Here is a 24,381-nt window from a genome sequence, read left to right as displayed (position 1 = left end):
TTCTGTCTCTCTCTTTCCCTCCCTCTCTACGCTATTCTACTTTGGTGGTCAATTGCAAGCCCATTCTACTTGTCTGGTTGGTGACAACGCTATTCTACTTGTCTGGTTAATGGCAAAGTAATTTTACTTGCCTACTTAACTGCAACGCCATTTTACTTGTCTCGTGAATTACGACACCATTCTAATTGGGGCAGGTCAATTGCAAACCCATTCTACTTGCCTGGTTAATCGCAAGGCTAGTCTACTTGTCTGGTTAATGGAAAGGCTAGTCTACTTGTCTGATCAATGGAAAGGCTAGTCTACTCGTCTGATTAATGGCAAGACTATAATACTTGTTCGAATAGTTACAGAACAATATGATTCTTGCTGTCATCGATACAGCTATTGTGCCCTACTTATCTCATTAATAATTATCTCATTAATATAATAATATTATCTTGTTAATAAATATCTCCTTAATGTAATAATAATATTTCCTTAATGTAATAATAATATTTCCTAAATGTAATAATAATATCTCATTAATATAATAATAATATCTCATTAATAATTGTCGAGAGAGAGAGAGATCCCTCTCTCTCTCTCTCTTTGCCTCCTTCTCTCCTTTTCTCCTTTTTCTTTCCATTCCGCGCGATCCTTTCTCCTTTATCGTCGACAGCGGTTGCTCCCTTACCAGACCGAATCCCCGAACAGCAGGAACAGATACGATCGTCTGTATTGTCCGCAACTGACCGCGCCGCTTTACGGTGCCGCGCTTCCGCGCGAGATTATTTATTCCGGCCGGTGTTCGTTTTTCACTTGCAAATTGTGCGCCGGCCGCGACCGTGCGGCGACGCGCTTCTTTTTCCCCGGCCACCGGGGAGCAGTGTGAATCGCGGCGATCTGAGCGCGCGGTAAATCGCGGCGTGAAAGAGAACGTTGGATTTTTGTTGGCCGGAGAAATGAAATCGCGCGGATGGCACGAGAAATTTACACGGCGATAATGCCGTTGTCCCGGAACGGAGTCACCGCGTCGATGATAACTGCTCTCCGTGCGAAAGCGAGACACCGCGACGCACCCGTTCGTAATTTTATTCTGGCAGCGTCGACGACTTTTCTTTCTGCGGGTATTCGTATTCATTTGGCAACGACCGGTCGGATGCCCTTTCAATTTTTCCACGAAAATTCGACGTAATCGTGGTAATAATAATAGTAATAATAATATAATAATAATGATAGTGTTGATAATAAAGTAATAACAGTGAAGGTAACAACATAATAATAGAAATGGAAATGCGAACGATACGATTGCAATATACACGCTCATGTGTTTAGTGAATTAATCAATGTTTAATCAATTGAACACTGTCCATTTAGAATTATCCAGCTTCGTCGGGCTTGTGAGAGACCTCATCTACTTGTCTGGTTAATGGCAAGGCTGGTTTACTTGTCCCATTAACTGCAAAACGCCATTCTACTTGTCTCGTTAATGACAACGCTATTCTACTTGGCTGGTCAATGGCAAGACCATTCTACTTGTAAGATTGGTGACAACGCTATTCTACTTGGCTGGTTAATGGCAAAGCCATTCTACTTGTCTGGTTAATGGCATGGCTATAATATTTGCCTGAACAGTTACAGAACAATATGATTCCAACAGTCGTCGACAGAGCTGTCGTCTCACTTATTTCATTAATAATTATTTCATTGATATAATGATATTATCGCATTAATAATTGACGAGATTCGCCGACTGTCTCACTGACTAATTTTACTTGTCCCAGAAAATCACTAGTCTGTTTCGATTATGAATAGTACCACTCTCTTGTCTGATCACGGGCAGCCTTGTGCCACTTATCGACTGACCAATAAAATTTTATTTCAGCGGTATATTCTGACTATTGGCCAGCCTCTTCTGTTGGCAACCTTCCATCAAAACTGTTCCGTCTGTCTGGTTAATCACACCATTCAACTTTGCTCATTCACCGGGATGTGCTATAACTGTGACAAAACTATTCTGTTCCTATGTCCATTGATATATTACATATGTATTAAGATATAAATTAGTACTTCAATGTCTGGCTAAGAGAGAGAGAGAGAGAGAGTGTGTATCGTAGAATTTAATTGATATTTTACTTGCTTGAATATAAAACTTGTTTGACTGTGAATCAGATGGTTTTCTTTGTGGACTATGAAGTCGATATTTTACTTGTCTGACCATGAATGAACTTATTTTACTTCTCCGACCATGAATGAATTATTTTACTTGTCTGCCCATGATTGAACTATTTTACTTGTCCGACCATGAATGAACTATTTTATTTGTCTGCCCATGATTGCACTATTTTACTTGTCCGACCATGAATGAATTATTTTACTTGTCTGCCTATGATTGAACTATTTTACTTGTCCGACCATGAATGAACTATTTTACTTGTCTGTCCATAATTGAACTATTTTTTTGTCTGACCATGAATAAACTATTTTATTTGTCTACCTATGATTGAACTATTTTACATGTCCGACCATGAATGAACTATTTCACTTGTCTAACCATAAACGAGTTATTTTCCTTGTCCGCCCATGATTGAACTATTTTACTTCTATGCCCACGATCGAACTATTTTACTTGTCAGACCATGAACGAGTAATTCTCCTCGTCCGATCATAAATCGAACCATTTCACACGCCTTATTACTCGTCAGAAATGTCTGTCTCAGAAATGTCTCCCGCCGCGCAGACACAAACCGACAAACCTATCGCCGTCGCCTATTGTTCGGCAAACTCGTCGGGAAAAAAATAGTTCTCCGCCAAGACCCGTTATCCAGCGAACGAAAGCTAGCAGAGCCGACGTGCAGCGTCGACGTAGCGGTGCGACCGGAGTAGAGCGTTGGATAAGTTTCTCGAACAGCTTCAAACTAAGTTGGCTGTCATCCCTGGCCGTGGAGCACGTTTTTACGGGTTCTTCAGCGGCGCGATAAGATCAAAGAAATTGCTGGCAAATGTCTTCTTTGTGCGCGGAAACGGGCCGGTTGCACGCACGGTATGACGAACAGTTGGCGAACTGCTGCCGCGCGAGTTGTTTACGAACTTCTCTGGTTTTACGTTTTTCGCGTGACTCGCTCGGGAAACTTGGCTGCGCCGTCGCCATCCTCGAAACTTATGTCGCGGGGCCTCGAAAACCGTTTAAACGGGCCCGGAGTCAATCTCGGGCGATCGTTCGCCGTTCAGGAACACCTCGAGCGAAATCCGAGAGCATCTCCGCGACGAGCCGGCCCGGGATTTATGAGGTGTTTGTCCGCAACGGATGCCAACACGCCGGATAATTCGTCGCGACAAAGCACGTCGCCGAGCCTGGCATAAAATTGTCAACGTAACGGCCCTCGTTTCCGGCGGAGCCGCGGCCCTTGAAAAATGCCGCTTCGCGAGGAAACGCGCGCTCCTCGCCCGAATTCGAGCGAACAAGACGCCGCGTCTGCGACGCTGCACGATTAATTGACGATTATTTGTCTGTGTTATCTTTATTTCGCTGCGGCGTCAAGTGAAAACAAGAAGATACGGTCGGAAATACCGAGAAAAGTGCTTGCAACGGAGTAATTCGAGATTCGTATAATTTATGTAATTTGTTCGAGTAATTTTCAGATATTTGTTCGAATAATTTTGACACAACCACGTGAATGATTTACTCGAATAATTTGCTCGAGTTGGTTTTACCATATCTGCTTGAATAATTCATTCGAATAATTCGTTCGAATAATTTCAACATATCTGTTTGAATAATTCATTCGAATAATTCGTTCGAATAATTTCAACATATCTGTTTGAATAATTCATTCGAATAATTCGTTCGAATAATTCCATCGTATCTATTTGAATAATTCATTCGAATAATTCGTTCGAATAACTTCATCATATGCATTTGAATAATTTATTCGAATAACTTGTTACGGATAACGAACAACTGTTACTTGAACAAAATATTCTACTAAAAGGATAATCCTTTTGAAGAAACATATTTATTCGAATGAATACTTTCTAGCCGAATTGTTTCGAGTATTAATTCGAATGAATTATTTCAAGTAATTCGTTCGAAGAAAAATTGCTCGAACGCGATTAACCCAAAGTAATTTGCTCGAACTATTTACTCGAAACAATTCGATTAACGGCGAACTCTGCTCCGAGGCCAGGTTCTTCGGCATCGCGTAGTTTGAATGAACGTTTTAGCAGACCGAGGAGCTATGCAACCGAATCCCGAGTAGACACAAGAAGCGCCGTTGAGTACAGGAAGGCGGAGGTTCGATTAACCGATGAAATGCGCCCCACCGGAAGGCGCAAGAAACTCAGATCGAGTGAGAGTAACCCGATAAGGGAATTCTCGGGTCGCGGGTGCGAGGGGGTTGGCTCAGAAATATCTCCAGCTGACAGTTAACTTTCAAGAAGGAGTGGCTGCTCTCTAAAATGATCAGCCTCCGGTCGGCCAATAGCTGATGGCCTCGGTGCCTCGTCATGATTGCCTCTCGAGGCCGCCAGGCAACTTGCCAAAACCTGGTCGCCTGTGCTGCTCTCCTTTCCAGCCAGAAAATTCTGCCCGGAACGATTCGTATCACTTGTTACGTGGCGGCATGCGGACTACACCACGTGACAGTCGCAACTGCACCTCTCCCCCCCTCTCTCACTCTCTCTCGCTCTCTCTCTCACTCTCTGCGAGGATGCTGCAACCTTTGCAGATCGATTATGCAACGGCGAGGGACGACCGTCCCTTGCATTACACCCCGCATCTGCTCGACGACACCGTCGACAGATATTGAGTTGCTGCATTCTGTCCGCAAAAAGGCGCACGTGGTCACCGATAGCGAATAAATTTATCATCTTGCTGGTTCGGGAACGTTGCTTCGCTTATCGCAAAGGAGAATCCATTTCTTTTTTTTTGCTGTAGACACCGATAATAAGGAACGATCTGTTTATTTCAATGTGCGAACTGAGTTACGTTTGTCCGATAACAGGCCAGTTTCTTTCACTTGTACGATAATTCATTATTAGATTGCGAAGTAAACATTGCGAAATGAAAATTGCGAGGTAAAGATTACGAGGTAAAAATTGCGAAGTAACCATTGCGAGGTACAAATTGTGAAATAATAATTGTAAAGTAAAAGTCGTGAAATAAAAATTACGTTGTAAAAATTGCGAAGTAAAAATTGCGAGGTACAAATTGTGAAATAATAATTGTAAAGTAACAATCGTGAAATAAAAATTACGTTGTAAAAATTGCGAAGTAAAAATTGCGAGGTACAAATGGTGAAATAAAAATTGCAAAGTGAAAATCGTGAAATAAAAATTGCGAAGTAAAAATTGCGAAATCAAATTTATGTGAAGTAAAAGAACAGATATCGACACTCTGCTGTTCCTTCCTTTATTTTCCAATTGAGAATCACAGCTACCCATTTTCATTACGAATACATCGAATCCACATTTTATCAATTATTAATTGAATTTGCTTGCTGCCCGATCCGACGATTGGCATATCTATTCCACTTGTTTTGACATTAATGGGACAATCCCGCTCGCCTGACATTAATATCGTCACGATATATTTCCCTGTCCGGTCATTGGCAGATCCATTGCACTTGTCTCTTTCTTAACAGACTTGTACCAAGTGTCTCATGATTAATAGGCTCGTTCCTCCTTGCCGAACAATCGGCTTTCCCAGCCCTCGACCCAACTTGTCTGACAACGAGCGCATCTATATTCTATTCTGTGATCGCAGTACTACGTGTCACCCGGCAAACTCGTTCTACTTGTTACATTATAAACTTGCCTGTTCTACTTGCCTGCAAATTGAGGTTCCTATACTTTGTGTCTGATTTTTAATAGCTAACTAGCTAGATATCTGAATTTTCCATACCGAAAATGGCGATGATTGACCACTGGTGAAATTATTATATTAGTCTGATCATTAGCAAAGCTATTCTACTTTTCTGACTATTAGCAAAGCTATTCCACTTGTCAAAGTTATCTCAGCAATCTCCAGTCTAACCACAAGCAAAGTTATTCCACTTGAAAAATTATTAGCGAAGTTATTCCACTTGTCTGATCAATTGGCAAAGCTATTCCAATTTTCTGACTATTAACAAAACTATTCCATTTGTCAAAGTTGTGTCAGCAATCTCCAGTCTGGCCACAAGCAAAGTTATTCCACTTGGAAAATTATTAGCGAAGTTATTCCACTTGTCTGATCAATTGGCAAAGCTATTCCAATTTTCTGACTATTAACAAAACTATTCCATTTGTCAAAGTTGTGTCAGCAATCTCCAGTCTGGCCACAAGCAAAGTTATTCCACTTGGAAAATTATTAGCGAAGTTATTCCACTTGTCTGACCATTAGCAAAGCTATTCCACTTGTCTGACCATTAGCAAAGCTATTCCAATTTTCTGACTATTAACAAAGCTATTCCACTTGTCTGACCGTTGGCAAAGTTATTCCACTTGCCTGACAATTAGCAAAGCTATTCCACTAGTCAAAGTTATGTCAGCAATCTCCAGTCAATCACAAGCGAAGCTATTCCACTTGAATGACCATTACCAAAGCTATTCCACTTGTCTGACTATTATCAGAGCTATTCCACTTGTCTTACCATTAGCAAAGCTATTCCACTTGTCAGTCTGACCACAAGTCATTGTCTCACAATTGGCACACCTATTCCACTTGCCTGACAGTAGTCGACATGCCTGTTCCACTTGTCCGACAATTAGCACACCTATTCCACTTAATTTAACCGTTCTACTTATCTCTAATCTGTCTGATCGCGAGAGTTATTCTACTTGTGTCTCACTATTAACGAACTTATGCCATTTTCCCATCAATTTCCTCGTCGAAGTAAGCAGATAATCTGACTAACCTAACTACAAATCGTCATCCAGTTATCAACAGAATCGCTGAGTATCGGTTTCCTCGGAGAACAACGTCTCCCACGATAAAAAAAGAAACAGTAACAAGCGATTCTGCTTAATCAGCTATTGTTAGAGTATCGTGGGATACCGTTGCCCCAGGGACAGGCCCCTAATCTTCGCAAAGCTTCCCGGAGAACGTTTCAAGGATCGATGGGATCGATCGACTCTCTCTCTCTCTCTCTCTCTCTCTCTCTCTCTCTCTCTCTCTCTCGAGGACCGATAGATCGCGGTGGACAAAGGTCCACAAATCGCGTCCCTATAATCCCGATTAATAGACTGAAATCTTTATTGCGGTTGTCCGGCGCAGCGGTTTGCAATCGAGGGAATTTGACGTAGGCAGTAATTAGCGGGCGAGGGATCATTGCGCGATGCGACTCGGCTCGGCTCGGCTCGTCCCTTGCTGCAGGACTGCCGGGGATATTCCCGCAAATTGAGGGTTTCGATGCCGGTTGTATCTACCGGGTACACGTCCTGTGTACCAGACGGCACGACGCGACGTTAATTTCCCTCTGCTTATACCAGCCATCGATTTGCGCCATTACGTATGGCAAACATCATTTTCGACAATCATTGAATTACTCCTTAACGAGCGGTGTCGGGCAGGCCACCGGAATTAATATCCGGTATTTTTCTTTTCCGACCTAGTCGGCCCCGGAACCCGACGTGTAATAGACCGAATCGAATTGTCTGGCAAGCATAATTGATCGGCCGCGTCCCGTTTACGGTGGTCACCGTTTCGCTACGGAAAAGTACCTGATTACGGAACGCTTTAAAAATGGTAGAAAATTGTCATCGATTTTATTGGAACTCGAAAGTGTCGGCGTTGAATGTTTCGATTGCTGTGTAACGAACATTGAAATGTTTATTTACGATGAATAAAAAATCTGTTATAATTAACTCCAACTGTATTTGAAATTAATTATAATCCAAACATCTGTTAAAGATCTAATAAAACTTGAACTTCTGTGAAAGATCTATTGCACAACTCGAATTTATAGTAAAATTCATTATATAAAGAAATTTTATATTGAAAATTTATTATAATCGATATCGCGATATCGTTTAAAATCATTTTCAATCTAAATTTATAATGAGAATCTATTATGACTTAAAATTTCTAATTAAACTGCTATTAGAAATCCGACAGAATTTAATTTTCTATTAAAAATTGTTACAGCAGCAGTATTTGTATGAGTAAATTTGTAAAGAACAATGTTCAAAAAAATATAGGTGAAACTTTAAATCGATATTTCGTCCATTTTACATTTATTCTTTATCGTATCGTTCGTGCTACTGTTTCATGCAAGGGTCATCTCAATTCAGCGACGTTTCATAATAGGCGCTGCTACCTTGCATTCGCGAAAATTTCGTCTTTTATTCATTCATGGCGGTCTCTCTCCCGCGGGAACAAAGATTCTAGCTTTTACAGCCGACTTTCAGGCTACGCATAAACTTTATGAGAATATAACTTAAGTCGTTCTGCCGCGGTACCTCCTATTAAGACACCTATTCTATTCGACGGACCCGTAAAACCCGAACGGAAAAACGTGAAAACCCTTTTCACGTGCTGTCCGCGTCGCGTCATATTTAGTGGCCTGAAATCTGGTTGGCGGAATCTCGAAAGCGACGGAGAAACCATTTCTCATTGAAATTGTACGGTTATGTAGAATATTTTGATAAGGTGTTAATTATGTGCAGATAATATATATAATATTCTTCAATATTCTACTATATTCTGCAATATTCTGCAATATTCTTCAATATTCCCTCAATATTCTCTTCAATACTTTTCAATATTCTTCAATACTTTTCAATATTCTTCAATATTCTTCAATATTCTTCAATACTTTTCAGTATCCTGCAATATTCTACAATATTCTTCAATATTCTTCAATATTCTGCAATATTCTGCAATATTCTGCACTATTCTGCAATATTCTGTCATATTCTGCAATATTCTACAATATTCTTCTATATTCCGTCAATATTTTCTTCAATACTTTTCAATATTCTTCAATACTCTTCAATATACTGCACTATTCTTCAATATTCTGCAATATTCTGCAATATTCTCCAATATTCCCTCAATATCCTCTTCAATACTTTTCAATATTCTTCTATATTCTTCAATACCCTTCAATATTCTGCACTATTCTTCAATATACTGCACTATTCTTCAATATTCTGCAATATTCTACAATATTCTTCAATATTCTTCAATATTATTCAATATTCTGCAATATTCTTCAATATTCTCTTCAATATTCTTCAATATTCTCTTCAATATTCTTCAATATTCTTCAACATTCTTCAATATTCTTCAACATTCTTCAATATTCTCTTCAATATTCTTCAATATTCTTCAATATCCCCCAATGTTCTCGTTTCTACGAATTCCTTCGTAAAAATCTGAAGATGGAAAGGAACTCGTACATCAGCAGGAAAATCGTTCTATCAACCGAAGAATAATAACGCGTTTAGCTTTCGCGACTATCTACATTAAAAGGTTCGAAAGCTTGAATTTCCCAAGATACATGGAAATCGGCAGTCTACGGAGGATTCTCCGGGGCGTAGATTAGAAAAGGCGGAGATTCTCTTGACGGAGATTCTCTTGGCGAGTCAGATTTCCTTTCGACTTACCAAATCTGATTTATCGCGCTCCCCTTTCGTCGGCGGGTAATTCGAGTATTCCGTGAAAGAGGATAGGCGAGTTCGAGATTCTAAGGTCCGCCGGAAGCTGTACAAACTATTCGAACGTTCCCGTCGATGGTAGAAGGGCGGGAACTTCACTTTCGATGGCGGCCGCAGACGCGTTTGTTCCAGAAACAAAGATACCATTTCAAGAATTAATTGCGTCTGGTCGCGCCTCGGAGAGCTTAGAAGTTTCGCCCTTTGAATTCCGAGACGATTGTGCGCCGGCGAGTTCGAAGTCGTATCAATTTTCAAACTGTTTACCCTCGAACTCCCGTGAAAACCAAGACCGGAGAACATTCGGTGCCCCGGAACGTTAAAGAACACCGTGCCGGGAACGACCCGCGGGAACTGCAGTAACATTTTTCATTCGTCGCTCTATTAGACTTTAATGTAACCATTAAAACTATTCGACCCGCTATTTTCACCTCCGAACCCGACCCTCTGCGATCACCTTCCACCTCATCCGACTATTTAGCCGCGTTTCTGCCCGGCGCATTCATCGCCGGTTCATTTTATACGACCGAATCGCGTCATTCGATCCCATCGAGCCGACGTGTTCTGTCTGACCAGAGACATACCCATTCTACTTGACCGGTTCGATTTCTTTGAGAACGACTGGCACATTTCGTTTGTTGGATTGAAACGATATTTCTATAATAATCTGCAATTTTACTAGTTTATAATTTTATAATTCTGTAATTTTGATATTTTATAACTCTCTTGAATATTCCATCATTTTAATATTCCACAATTTTAATATTCTACAAAGATCCCTGATATCATTGATATATTTCACTGAATTGTCTGACCAGAGAAATACTCATTCTACTCGACTGCTTGCTGATTTATTTGATTTCTCTGAGAATTGATGAGGTATTCCCTTGCTAGATTCACGAATAATAATATGAAGTTGTTAATATACCATCATTTTAATATTCTACAAAGTTTCCTGATAAATCGCTGGCATATTTTACCGAATTGTCTGACTACAGAAATACTCGTTCTACTAGCAAGGTTGCTGGCTTATTTAATTCCCCTGGGAACCGGCGATATATTTCACTTGTTGCATTAATGAATAATACATAAAGTTTCTGTTAATGTTCTACTATTGTAATATTCCACAATTTTAATATTCTACAATTTCAATATATTCCATAATTTTATAGTATCCTACAAAGTTTCCTGATAAATCATTGACACATTCTACTGAATTGTTCGATACGTTTGATATGTTTTCCTCTTTATCGTATAATTACCGAAGAATTAAACAAATTAAACAAAAATCGTTGAACAATGTTCAACAAAATTTAAAGCACGACTTTATAAACCGTCGTTCGAAATAAAATATATCACTCGATTGTAGTAAAAAATATTATACAATTTCAATATTCCATAATTTTAGTATCCTACAAAGATTCCTGATAAAAAATTGACACATTCTACTGAATTGTTCGATACGTTTGATATGTTTTCCTCTTTATCGTATAATTACCGAACAATTAAACAAATTAAACACAAATCGTTGAACAATGTTCAACAAAATTTAAAGCACGACGATAAAGATATCTCTTTCTCGATTGTTATAAAAGTGTCGTAAAAATGTGCAAACAAATCAATGGAAATTAAACGAAATAAAATCGCTATTCTTGCGAAGGAAGAACCGGTGCAAATTAATCGGATCCCGATCAAATTCGGAACGCGATGATACAATGTAACCGTACGAGAAATATCGGGCCGACGAACTGGATTCAAGGATCAAGGGTTCCAGTGATTTATCGACGTGCTTCCGCGGAAAGCACCGTTTCCATAATTCACGGCCGCAATTCACTAGCCGGGCTCTAAGAAAACGTCGGGATCGAGGGATCGGGATCGAGGCGAACGACCGAATCAATCGGTATTTTCTAATCGGGCCGATAGCTCGGGGGATCGTGCTCTCCCCGCGGTCCCCCGCGGTCTCCCCGCAGTTAGGCGAGGCGCAAACAGACGTACGATGCGATACTTACCGGTGATCCACGTGCCGTTGAAGCTCTTCGAGGATAACAAGCCGGCCAGCCATTCTTCAAGCGCGATGCCAGGTGCCGCTGGCGTTTTCGGGCCGGCGGGATCCGAGCTCCCGGTCAGAAGAACCGACGCGGTCACGACCAAGCCGAGCACAACTGCGACGATCAAGCCACCGGCCAGCAAACGCCGCCAGTTCCTTTGCTTGTTCTTCGTCATCAGGTCCTGCAACAAATACGCGCGGGCAACCGTTAGTTATCTGTCCGACTTGGTGCACTGGGTGCGTTTGGTGCGCGGGGTGCGCTTGGTGCACTGGGTGCGCTTGGTGCGCGGGGTGCGCTTGGTGCACTGGGTGCGCTTGGTGTGCGGGGTGCGCTTGGTGCACTGGGTGCGCTTGGTGCGCGGGGTGCGCTTGGTGCACTGGGTGCGCTAGGCACGCCGGATATTGTTTCTCGCCGGAAGAGTCCGGATTTCCGGAAAGTTTTTTCCGGTAAGAAATTACTTTTCTAATTTCGCGCTTTCGAGGTCGCTAATCGCGCCGCGGACTTTTTTACGCTTTCGTCGCGAATTTCGGCAAAAAATGACCGATCCCCGGGCTTCCGTGCAGCCGCCAGTTCGCAACAATGAGCCCAGCCGAATTGCTGAAGTCAGAGTTGCTATAGTCAGTTGCTGAAGTCGGTTGTTGAAGGCCGGTGCTGAAGACAGATTCTCCGGGAACACGGTTTATGACAACGTCGTTGTTGGTTTCGCTGTCATTGAACTCGAGGAGGAGTTTACTCGCCACTTCTCTTTGCACTGTTACCACGGTTCCCTAAAGGTCGATACACATCTATGTACCAGGCTCGGATCGTGCCAGCAGCGTGCTCGATTGAGAGTGTTCGCGTTAGATGTGCGAGCACGATGCCAGGCAGGACCGATGGCCTCGAGATCGAAGGGCCTTAGGACCGAGATTCGGAGTGCAATTTTATCTTTTTCGGATTTGCTAATGCAACTGTGAGCTTTCTCTTATTAAAATAAGAGCAAACAGGGTATAATTTTTGTAAGATTATAGTGATTTTTATGGAAAATATGAATATACTTTCCATATCAATATTAACTTAAATATTTTAGAAAAGCAATAAAATGAACATCCTACGTACAATTTTTATTTTTGTAGTTTAAACACCATCCGTATCGAAATGTTCGTCTGATTTATAAATTTGTTACAAAATAACATGCGCCGTTTAATTATATAAAATAGAAGTTCAATATATATATATTAAAAAAATAATATATTATACTCGTGTATGTGTAATGTAAAATATTTCGTCGAGCTGAAAAATAACCGAGCAAGAAAAATACAAGAATAATAATCGATGCAAAAATAATCGTGTTTTTCTGTTACTTCAATATTGCGAAACGAGCCGAACCGAAGTAAATTCTCTGATTATCGCGTCGAAATCAGCCTCGGTTATTGAATTACACGGAATTCTACCCGGAACACGAACCTAACCGGGAAATCGATATTAATCAACCAGAAAAGTTGTAATTCGAGAAACATCAATATCCGAGTACGGCCTAACAGTAATTAAATCCCGTTTACAAAAATATGAGATTATCCTGCCGGAACGGGAGACCCGCTATCGATCACAGTGCTCTCTCTCTCTCTCTCTCTCTCTCTCTCTCTCCCTTTCTCCTACGTCGGATGAAATAAAATCTAATTAAGTAATTACAGGGAGCACATCGAACTTCCCTTCTATCGAGTCCTGACTAGTTCGCTTCCGGCGGCGTTATCTTCGTTAACGCGAATCTTATTAATTGGCACCGACCAGGCGACTTCGCCTCCGAGCACCGTTCCGGCCGAGCTTAATGCCTCTAGCGTTACCGATTTTTCTCCTAGATATCGGTCCGTGACGGCCTGTCGCGGCCCGTAGGAGCCCGTGGAGGCCTATAGCGGCCCGTGGAGGCTCATAGCTGCCTGTGGAGGCCTATAGAGCCCGTGGCGACCCGAGGAGGCCTATAGAGGCCCATGGCGGCCCGTGGAGGCCTATAGAGGCCTATAAAGGCCTGTTGAAGCCTATATAGCCCGTGGCGACCCGAAGAGACCTATAGTGGCCTGTGGCGGCCCATGGAGGCCCGTGGAGGCCTGTGGAGGCCTATAGAGGCCCGTGGAGGCCCATGGAGGCTTATAGAGCCCGTGGCGATCCGAGGAGGCCTATAGAGGCCTATAGAGGCCTATAGAGGCCCGTAGAGGCCCATGGAGGCCCATGGAGGCCTATAGAGGCCTGTGAAGGCCTATAGAGCCTGTGGCGGCCCGTGGAGGCCCGTGGAGACCTATAGAGGCCTATAGAGGCCCGTGGCAGCCCGTAGAGGCTTATAGAGCCCGTGGCGATCCGAGGAGGCCTATAGAGGCCCGTGGAGGCCCATGGAGGCCTATAGAGGCCTGTGGAGGCCTATAGAGCCCGTGGCGACCCGAGGAGGCCTATAGAGGCCCGTGGAGGCCCATGGAGGCCTATAGAGGCCTATAGAGGCTTATAGAGGCCTGTGGAGGCCTATAGAGGCCCGTGGCGGCCCGTGAAGGCCCATGGAGGCCCGTGGAGGCCTATAGAGGCCTATAGGTGCCTATAGAGGCCCGTGGCGGTCCGTGGCGAATAGAATTATCTAAAAATCGACTACAGTCGACTAAAAATCGACTTCGAAAGAGCATTCGACTGCGAAAAGTCAGATTCAGACAAACGAGAATTCAAAGCAATCAGGAATCGTGTAGAAAGCGCAACCGGTCCCGTTGCACAAATGACACAGCGTCGTTGTTACGGCGCAATCCGGCTCGAATCGCTTTCAATCTGTCTACACGGGAACGCAGGAGGAGCGGTAAAGTGGCGCGTGAATACGAATTAGCATAAATATTTTCGACTGGTGGTTTAAACATGGGCGCGCGGAGGAGCCTCCGATCGCGGGCCAGGAAGGTAAGCGCACACGCGAGACTGCATGAATTATTCGTGAGGCGAACGTAGAGTCGACCGCGGCCGTAAAGATGTACTCGAAAATAGGGAATCGTTGTCAGATAATCCGCAGATTTAAATGACAATGGGAGGAGAACGGTCTGGCGCGTGGTCTCCCGACGCGGCACCGGGCGTTTCGATCGTCCCGATTTCCATTTCGACTCGCCAGGTTCCCGGTCATTAAATTTCAACCGCGCCGCGTGAAAGCGGCCTTAAGCTCGCCACGCGCGATCGACTTTGAATGCGAGCCGGTTCAAAGGGGACACGCGCGACGAGCCTCGCCGCGACCATAATCGCGGTTTTAAAATTGCTTCTTCTCCGGCCGCCGGGAACAGGGGACGTGTATCGATCAACATCGTCCATCGCCGTATTCTCTCGTTCCTTCAAACATTTTTACTGGAAATTTCATTCGTCTTTTTTTATCCGAGACTGCTTGTTTTTGTTTCGTAAACCCTTTCGTCGCTCCAGCCTCCAATTAAAGGGAGAAATATCGTTATGTGATTTCTGGATGAAATGTATTAATTGTGAATTAAATTCACTTGTTATTTATTAGTTATTAATTGTATTTATTTATTATGTATTACTTATTATTAACCGAATTTATGAATCAAATTAAGTTCATCTATTATTCATTGATACACTTTAGATTAAAGAACATATCATATGAAGCAGATTAATTGGAAAATACACAGTGCAAATTATGCTAGCTTCGTGCAGTCAATATAATGCGGCAATTTATAATTTTCATCGAGCAGAGCTGGCTTGAAATTCTCGACGTTTTCGACGAACAGATCACTGTGATTAATAGACTGCGGATTTTGTGGATTTATAGGGAAAATGATGAAACGAAACACAGAACAGTGAAAAATGTTGGAAAAGTGAAAAATATTTTATGTAATCTGCGGCGGGCGATTTTTATTTCATTGAAAGATCCACAGTCTATTGATTCATTTCGCAAATTCCCTCGTATAGTTTTATCATTTTTATAAATCGTAGTTTCATAATTTTAAATAAACTTAAATCCGTCCGTAGCGAACATTATTATTTTCGATCACCTAATTTCCAACAATTAATTCAAGTCAATTCAATTAATTCAAGACAATTCAAGTAATTCGAGTCAATTCAATTAATTCAATTCAATTCAAATAATTCAAGTCAATTCAAGTAATTCGAGTCAATTCAATTAATTCGAGTCAATTCAATTGATTCAAGACAATTCAATTACTTCATCGAGGTCGAGAAATTCGCGTGTCCATAAAGATCGCCCTGAAAACTCCGTTCGAGGAAACAGATAAATCGAGTTATAAATAATTCGAGCCACGCTCGAGTTACATTTTCGTGAAAATAGTCCGCCGTTCGTGCACCGAGAGACACGTTCCTCCACGACGATTATGTCACACGCGAGAGAGAATCGAAGAATTTTTCTTCGAGGAACAAAGTTGCTCCCGACTGGCTCCACTGGCGGCTACACTGGAACAGCTTCGAAAATGTTTAAAGGTCGCGCAGCAGACTTCGCGATTATTTTCCCGGATCGACCGACGACGAGATTATTATTCCGTTGCACTGGAAACGCATCTCTGCGCTGGCCAAAGGGGATCGCGAATTTCGGAGAAAGGCCTTCGGCCCTGTGACCGGTCCCGTCGTCTGACCATTGCCGGGATTATACTACTGCGATTGGAGTTCGACTCCGAATCGGCCCGTTATATGCCCGACCATTGACGGGATTATGCTACTGCGATAGAAGCCACCTTACAAGCAGATATCTATTCGAAGGAGTCGGCGAATTATTACGGTTTCGCTTCGAGATTATTACGCTGATTTTTATGGGTTTATGAGAGAAAATTGGTGGATCGAAATGGTGGAAACATTCAAAGAATTTCAAGAAACGGTTAAATTATTTCATTAAGGTGTTTAAAGAACGAAATTCCAAAATATATAGCAAATGAGCTGTATATTTTCTATATACTATGTGTATGTGTATACAGGGTGTCCCGAAAATGTCTCTCAATCTGGAAACGGGAGCTCATTTGAAGCAACTTTTTCCTTTGCGAAAATTTTCTCCGAGGCTTCGTTTACGAGTTATTAACGAAAAACAGTGACCAATGAGAGGCGAGCTCGGCTGGCGCGAGGCGACCGAGCCAATGAGCGGAACTGGGCTCCGTGCCGCGCGCTAGCCGAGCTCGCTTCTTATTGGTCAATGTTTTTCGTTAATAACTCGTTAACGGTGCCTCGGAGAAAATTTTTGTAAAGGAACAAGTTGCTTCGAATGATCCGAGGAACCCGCCATTTCCGGGCTGCGAGACATTTTTGGTACACCCTGTACTTGGCCGACCGTAGTACCGCGCGGTCTGAAAGGACGCGATCACTGAAGATCGCGCTCGCGCGCGCACTGTTTTATTGTTCCGTTTTATTAGAACGTGGTTTCCAAGCCGGCGAGCAGATCTAGGCGTCGGCACAGTTTCATTTTCCTCCGGCACTCGTAAATTCTCCGAATGATCATTCGGCTCGTACCGAACGCGCGACCTAAAAATTACTGCAGCCGCGCCGCTGCCCGGCCGGGATGATTCACCGTGGCCGAATAAATCTTTCGTCGATCATCGGACGAAATCGTCCGGATAGCGGGCCGTTCGATTCGCGCCGTCGTTTCCACGCCGGCCTCGCAATAGTAATAAATTCGGTTTATTTCATCAACTCGCGCCAAGATTTATCTCGACCGGGATAATAAGGCGATGCTTCCGCGAAACTTCGAGCGTTCGATCACGCTTCCAGGCGCGAATTACATCGCGTCGATCGTTCTCCGCTATAATTTTCCATTCGTTGCGCGGTGATTCGTTATCGCTTACCGGAAATCCTATTATCGAGGTTTTTCCTCTTGGATAACAATTTCAGAAGAAGTTGCTGTAGCATATTAATTCTCGAACAGTCTGTCGAATGGATCATCGAAGTTGCTGTCGGGTCGTTTTTTTTAAAGAAACCCAACTTTCGTTGATCTCTGATCTTGAAAGGACTGCCTTAATAAATCTATCATTTAATGAAGAATATGAACAGGCCGAGACGATACGTGAAATTTTTCGAAAACGTGACGTACGCCAATGTGATTCTAAGTAGTATTCGCAATGATCCGCGTAACCGGGAGATAGATCGGCAAACACGGCTCGGATGATGCCTTCTTACAGCCGTAATCGAAGATCCACGAGCCACTATAGGGCCGCGATAAGGGATATACGGCCGAGGCGTGAGGCAATATCGGCCGAGTCTTATCGCCGGTCTTGGGAATCCATATTCTGAGAAAGTAACAGCCATGCGTGTCCTTAACGGCGCCACATAAACGATATCCTGATCGCAACCATATTCGGCGCGGTGCTGTTACAAGCCTCTTTTATCAAAACTAAATTTGGCTCCCTACGCAAGTAGAATAATCCTGTTTCCGAGCAGGGGAATAGTCCTATCGGTGGTCAGACGAAGTAGAATAATTTTTCAAGGCATTTGACTAGTTGTAAACCTGTTTTGGGTCTAGGAGAAGGGTCCTGTCATGATCAGACAAGTGGAATTGTCTCAAAAGATGTGTTGGAAGTAGAATAATCCTATTTATGACTAGGAGAATGGTCCTATTAATGGTCAGACCAAAAGAAAAATATTTCAAAATATTTGACTAGTATATAAACCTATTATATGGCTAGGAGAATGATTCTTCCATGATCAGACAAGTAGAATTGTCTCAAAAGGTGTCTTGGAAGTAGAATAATCCTGTTTGTGACTAGGAGAATGGTGCTATTAGTGATCAGACCAATAGAAAAATGTTTCAAAATATTTGATTAGGTATATAAACCTATTTTATGGCTAGAAGAATGGTTCTTTCATGATCAGACAAGTGGAATTGTCTCAAAAGATGTGTTGGAAGTAGAATAATCCTGTTTGTGACTAGGAGAATGGTCGTATCAGTGGTCAGACCGGCAGAAAATTTTTTTAAAATATTGAGCTAGTATATAAACATTTGCTATGGCCAGAAGAATGTCCCTGCCATGATCAGACAAGTGTAATGGTCCCACAAGATATCTTTGAAGTAGAATAATCCTATTTGTACCAAGGAGAACAGTCGCATCAGTGGTCAGACCAGCAGAACAATTTTTCAAAATATTAAGATAGTATATAAACACCTGCTATGGCCAGAAGAATGTCCCTGCCATGATCAGACAAGTGGAATGATCCCACAAAATATCTTGCAAGTAGAATAATCCTGTTTCTAACTAGGAGAATAGTCCCATCAGTGATCAGACCAGCAGAAAAATTTTGCAAGATGTTTGGCTAGTAGAGAAACCTTTTCCAAAGCCAGAAGAATGTCCCTGCCATGATCAGACAAGTGGAATGGTCCCACAAGATATCTTGGAAGTAGAATAATCCTATTAGTACAAAGGAGAACAATCGCATCAGTGGTCAGACCAGCAGAACAATTTTTCAAAATACTAAGCTAATAAATAAACATCTGCTATGGCCAGAAGAATGTCCCTGCCATGATCAGACAAGTGGAATGGTCCCACAAGATATATCTTACAAGTAGAATAATCCTATTAGTTCCAAGGAGAACAGTCGCATCAGTGGTCAGACCAGCAGAGAAACTTTCCAAAATGTTAAGCTACTTTTAAAACATCTTCTACGACCAGTAGAATGTCTCTGCCACGGTCAGGCAAGTAGAATGATCCCACGAGATATCTTGCAAGTAGAATAATCCTGTTTCTAACTAGAAGAACAGTCCCATCAGTGGCCAGACCAGTAGAATAATTTTGGCTAGCAGAGAAATCTCTTCCGTGGCCAGGAGAATGGTCCTGCAATGATTAAGCACTTGCGATTGTCCTTAACGTCGCTACTTAAGCGATCCTAAGCACAGCTATGCTTAACGCGGCGCGCGTTGTCCTCGTTATAAGCCTCTTTTATGAAAATTAAATTTGGCTCCCCATGGACTCATCCATTCACGGCGGATCCCATTACAGGCGGCGGAACGGCGCGGCGTGGCGCGGGACGGGGCCGCACGTCGCGGAATTTCATTTAGCGAAATAATTATTTCCGAAGGACACTTTATGTTTGACCCGGTCGTACACCGCCGGCCAGCCGGCAGGCCGGCCGGCCGGCCTCGTCGGAAAATTTCGATCCTTTTATCGGGCACTACCTCGTGCATTACACAAAGTGGAGATACTTGACCCTGTTAAGCGGCTCGGGTCCCCGCCGACCCAATCACCTTCCCGTAACGTTAATGCGACCGGATTCTTTTTCTGGCCAACTCCGGCCTTCGCGGAGGCGAACCTGCGCGAGAGTTGCCGCGCCCGTGCTCGCGATTCAGGGACACTGCGAGCATAATCGCGGCGTCCGACAATCAAATCTGGGTGCACGCCGTCGTTATTGAAACTTCGCGGCTACGATATACGGTCGCAATGCACGCCGAACTCCTTTCACTTCGAGCAGAGTATCGACGATTATGTAGATCCCACGAGCATCGTTGCGAAAGAAATCGAAAGGCGCTGGGTTAGGCAACTTGCGCAGGTGTGCATATATGGGCGCTTCGATAGTTCGCGTTTATCCAGCTGATACTTAAATAAATTCGTCGAACTAGATCCGTGAATTATAGTGAATTTATAAAGTTAAATCTATGAAATATAATGGACTTATATAAAGTTAAATCTATGAAGTATAATAAATTGATAAAATTCAATCTATGAATTATAACGAATTGGTAATATTAAATCTATGAATTATAATGAATTTATAAAGTTAAAAAATCAATGTGTTGTGATAAATTTATAAAATTAAATCTCTGAGATTTCTCGTCTCATTTTCATAAAAGAAATTGAATAATTAATTAAGGAAAAGTCTGATCGAACTCAGGAAATAATTGAAAATTGAAACTTTGTACGGTGTCCTCTGACCTTTTTGTTAAAAATAGTGCCGAATGAAGATCTTAAAAAGGTGTCTTCCGACATTTCTGTTAAAAACAGTGCCAAATTAATATCTTAAAAGATGACTTCAGACATTTTTGATGAAAATATTGCCAAATTAAAATCTTAAAAGCTGTCTTCCGACGTTTCTGGTGAAAATATCGTCAACTTAAAATCTTAAAGGGTGTCCTCCGACCGCATCGGCAACAAATACTGCTAATAATCGTGTTCGGAAGGTGTTGTACACAGAGACCATTGCCACTGATTAATCCCGTTGCTCGGCGTCCGCTCGAGCGTTCTGAACGATTGCCGGCTATTAGAGAAGGGTCCCGGCATTTTGTCCTTTTATTTCAATACCGTGGGCCGACTTAAAAAGTCTTAAAGGGGCGTGGAGAAGTGGCCCGGTTGTCCTCCGAGTCGTCGACTCGACTTAAATTCGCAGCGACGGCAGCGGCGAGGACAAAACATAACCGTCGAGGATGAAATAGAACGAAAGAGGACGTACCACCCCCGACGTAATTTCATTTATCTGAATTGATGAAACCACGCGCTCTCTCCTTTCCTCTTTCACCGAGTCTCTCAAGAAAATCGTCCGTTAGCCGGTCGATACGATCGTCCACTCTCCTGGCCTCTCTCTTTCTTCCTCATTTTTCTCTTTCTTCTCTCTCTCTCTCTCTCTCTCTCTCTCTCTCTCTCTCTCTGTCTCGCTCTCTCTCTCTCTGCACTCCTCTCCGAAGCGTCGTCGCCGACTTTAAAGTGGTTCCGGCCATTTTTTCTGATTTACGCAAGCACCGGTCGTCAAGATTTATTGGGCGGCCGCATAAAACCGTAACGGGATTCGAATACGGAGGAAAGGAGACACAACTCTCGGCCCGAGCAATTACTTTGTTACCGATGGACCCTGTCGCATCCTCTACAAAACCGCCGAAGAGCTGCACGAGACTTGATTCGGCGATACTTCAGAGCACGCGAAACAACGAAAACGAAGAAGAGAAAGTTATTGACGGGCGCCGCGGATTCGATGCATTTCTGTCAAAAACGAACAGACGAAATTCGAATCGATAGAAACGTTCGAACGATTCAAAAATGTTCGAAATTCGAATTGTGAATTTATTCGTGATTCAATTCGTATTCAATGAATTCGTAATTCAATTCGTATTCAATGAATTCGTAATTCAATTCGTATTCAATGAATTCGTAATTCAATTCGTATTCAATGAATTCGTAATTCAATTCATATTCAATGAATTCAAAATTCATCATTCGATTTATTCATAATTCAATTCATATTCAATTTATTCATCGTTCAATTCAATTCATATTCAATGAATTCAAAATTCATCATTCAATTTATTCATAATTCAATTCATATTCAATGAATTCAAAATCCATTATTCAATTTATTCAATTCATTCAAATTCATATTCATTATTCAAATATTTATATTTTTCATTCGTTATAATGTACAAATACGTGAAAATTTGTACAGTGAGTACAAATTTTCTTCCTCCTCTAACAAATTATTATAATTAAAAAAATTTCTAGTCATCGTAACTGGGAAGAAAATGGTACAACGAAGGGTTAAGCTCATTCGAAAAAAGAAATAAATGTCTGTTAAGCTCCTGCATCTTTCTCCTGCTTTGTTTCTGCAGACACTTTTTATTTTGCACAACGTCGTAATATAAAGCGTTTTAAACAACGCTTTTTTTTATAAGCTCCTACGATTTCAATGCTTGTAGAGCGACACCTCCGGCCGGATAACAGCTGCAACGGTCGCCGCAGTCATTTTCCGCAGCCGAGAACCGCGGTGCAACCGTGAGCTTAATTTTCCGGGCTTTTAAGACGCTCCCGGAATTTTTGGGATTGTATGCGCGCCTCGTCGCTGCAGCCGCGCGTTTACAAAAATATCCCGTGTCCTCCCCTCCGCTGCTTTCGGTTCGAAATTTTAATTGGGAACGCGACAAGACACGGCGGAAAATATGCCGAGCCTTTTTCTTCTGCTTCCTGATCATCGCGATTCAGTAGTAAGGTCTTTAATTATTGTACACCGCGGCTGCAGCGGGATTATTCATTTTCTTTTAATCATCGTCTCTGGACAATGCATTTACTACGTAACGAATGGAATTGGCTATTGGACGATTTATTAAATGGCCTTTGGTTGAGCATCCTTAGCTTTTAATTAGGCAGAATTATGCGCTGTTATCTTGAAGAGAATTTTTTTATTTAGGAGACCAATTAGGGCTTTGAACGGTAAAGATTTCGCAAATTTAAGATTTGGAAAATTAAAGAATTAGGAAATTAAATATAATTAGAATATTAAAGATTCAAAATTTAAAGATTTCACGAATTTAAGATTTAAAAAATTGAAGAATTAGAATATTATTAAGGCTTCAGAAATTAAAGATTTCGCAAATTTGAGGTTTCGAAAATTAAAGAATGAGAAAATGAAGGATTCAGAAAATTTAAGTGATAGAAAATGACAGAATCAGAAAATTAAAGATTCAGAAAATTAGAGATTCAAAAAATTGAAGATCTTGAAAAGATATTGGAGAACCTTGTCATTATTCAATTGCATCATAGCATTATATCAACTGTATCTCATTTATCTTTTCTTTTATTTAAGTCGTATTCCAGACCTTTCAATGTACCAAAAATATTAAAAATTGCCGCGAACAATCCTTCAAAAATGACACGTTATAAATCAATGAAAATCTTGCATTACTTTAAAGGAACAAACATTACGGACACGTGAATTTTAAAGGAACCTCAACGATGCACCGTTTCGTAAGAAGCATTCCAGCGATGCACAATATTGCAAGAAACGGTGCCGCGCCGTTCTACGAAAAACGATTGTTCGAAAGCGAAATTGAATGGAACTGCGCAGTCCCGTTTAACAATGTCGCCAAATTGGGAAACGGCTCTCGACGATGGTAGTAACAAATACTTCGGAAAATCGTATTTCGTCCACTGATTTTTGCCGCAAACGCATAAAATCCGCGGCCCAGTTATGACTGCGAGCGTAAAAGTAACGCGGGCACACGCCGTCAAGCCGTATCGATTCGCAGTTTGTCGTTTTATTTGGAAAAGGCGCGCGCGCGGCCGTTTCTCTCCATTATTTATTTATTCTGCGCCGTATATTCTGTTCGAACAATTTATGGACCGAAGAACGCCCCCTCCCCTCCCCCCTCCTCCCCCCCGCCGTTCGTACAATGCATTCGACGGCGAGAAAAAAATATGAAAGAGCTAAGAAACATTGGAACCGACTCTCTCTCTCTCTCTCTCTCTTTCTCTCTGCGTACAATTCCGCGCGTTTTCTTCGACGTGAATGGGGAAAAGATGCGCGAGAGAAGGTTGAATAAAGAAAAAAGTAAGTAGTAATCCGGTGGATACGCGGTACATCATTATAAACGAACGCGGACGTCGTCGCCGTAATTACGGAATTTTAATTGGACCCTCGGAATTGTAGAAATTATGAGTCCGCCGCGCGACGCCGCGCCGATATTCTACGACACCGATGCAAAACGAATTTCGTTAAAATATATTCCCAATTACGTAATAATTATACAGTTATCCGAGACAGAGAGAGAGAGAGAGAGAGAGAGAGAGAGAGAACTGTTTCGCGTCCGAGTGTCATCGGTTTCATATACGGTGTAAATTTCACTCGAAATCGACGACGAAGAAGATAACGATCTCGTTGTATACACATACATGCATTTATTTAGTTAAACAATATGTACGTATTTTTCGTTGATGTCTTTTATAGTACAATTTTATATTACAACTCAAATTTCAATTGGAAATCTGTTATAATTTAATTTGATATATATATACTTTTCAACCACGTGGTAATTATA

The 24,381-nt window shown here is 42.1% G+C and overlaps 1 protein-coding gene across 4 annotated transcripts in view; it reads right to left on the bottom strand.

The window, feature by feature from the left end:
- Positions 1-24,381, bottom strand: part of LOC117221967 (venom dipeptidyl peptidase 4) — a 440,681-nt gene that overhangs the window by 360,714 nt on the left and 55,586 nt on the right. For all 4 annotated transcript variants that reach the window (XM_033473358.2, XM_033473359.2, XM_033473357.2 and 1 more), the window contains one exon: positions 11,625-11,844. In XM_033473358.2, coding sequence (XP_033329249.1) covers positions 11,625-11,838 — 214 coding nt within the window. In that variant the 5' untranslated portion in view covers positions 11,839-11,844. The remainder of the gene's footprint in view (positions 1-11,624; positions 11,845-24,381) is intronic.

Source organism: Megalopta genalis, chromosome 3, assembly GCF_051020955.1.
Source record: "Megalopta genalis isolate 19385.01 chromosome 3, iyMegGena1_principal, whole genome shotgun sequence".
In the NCBI taxonomy this organism is placed as follows: Eukaryota; Metazoa; Arthropoda; class Insecta; order Hymenoptera; family Halictidae; genus Megalopta; species Megalopta genalis.
The sequence above is the reverse complement of the archived record's forward strand: the minus strand, read 5'-3'. Positions and strand labels throughout refer to the sequence as shown.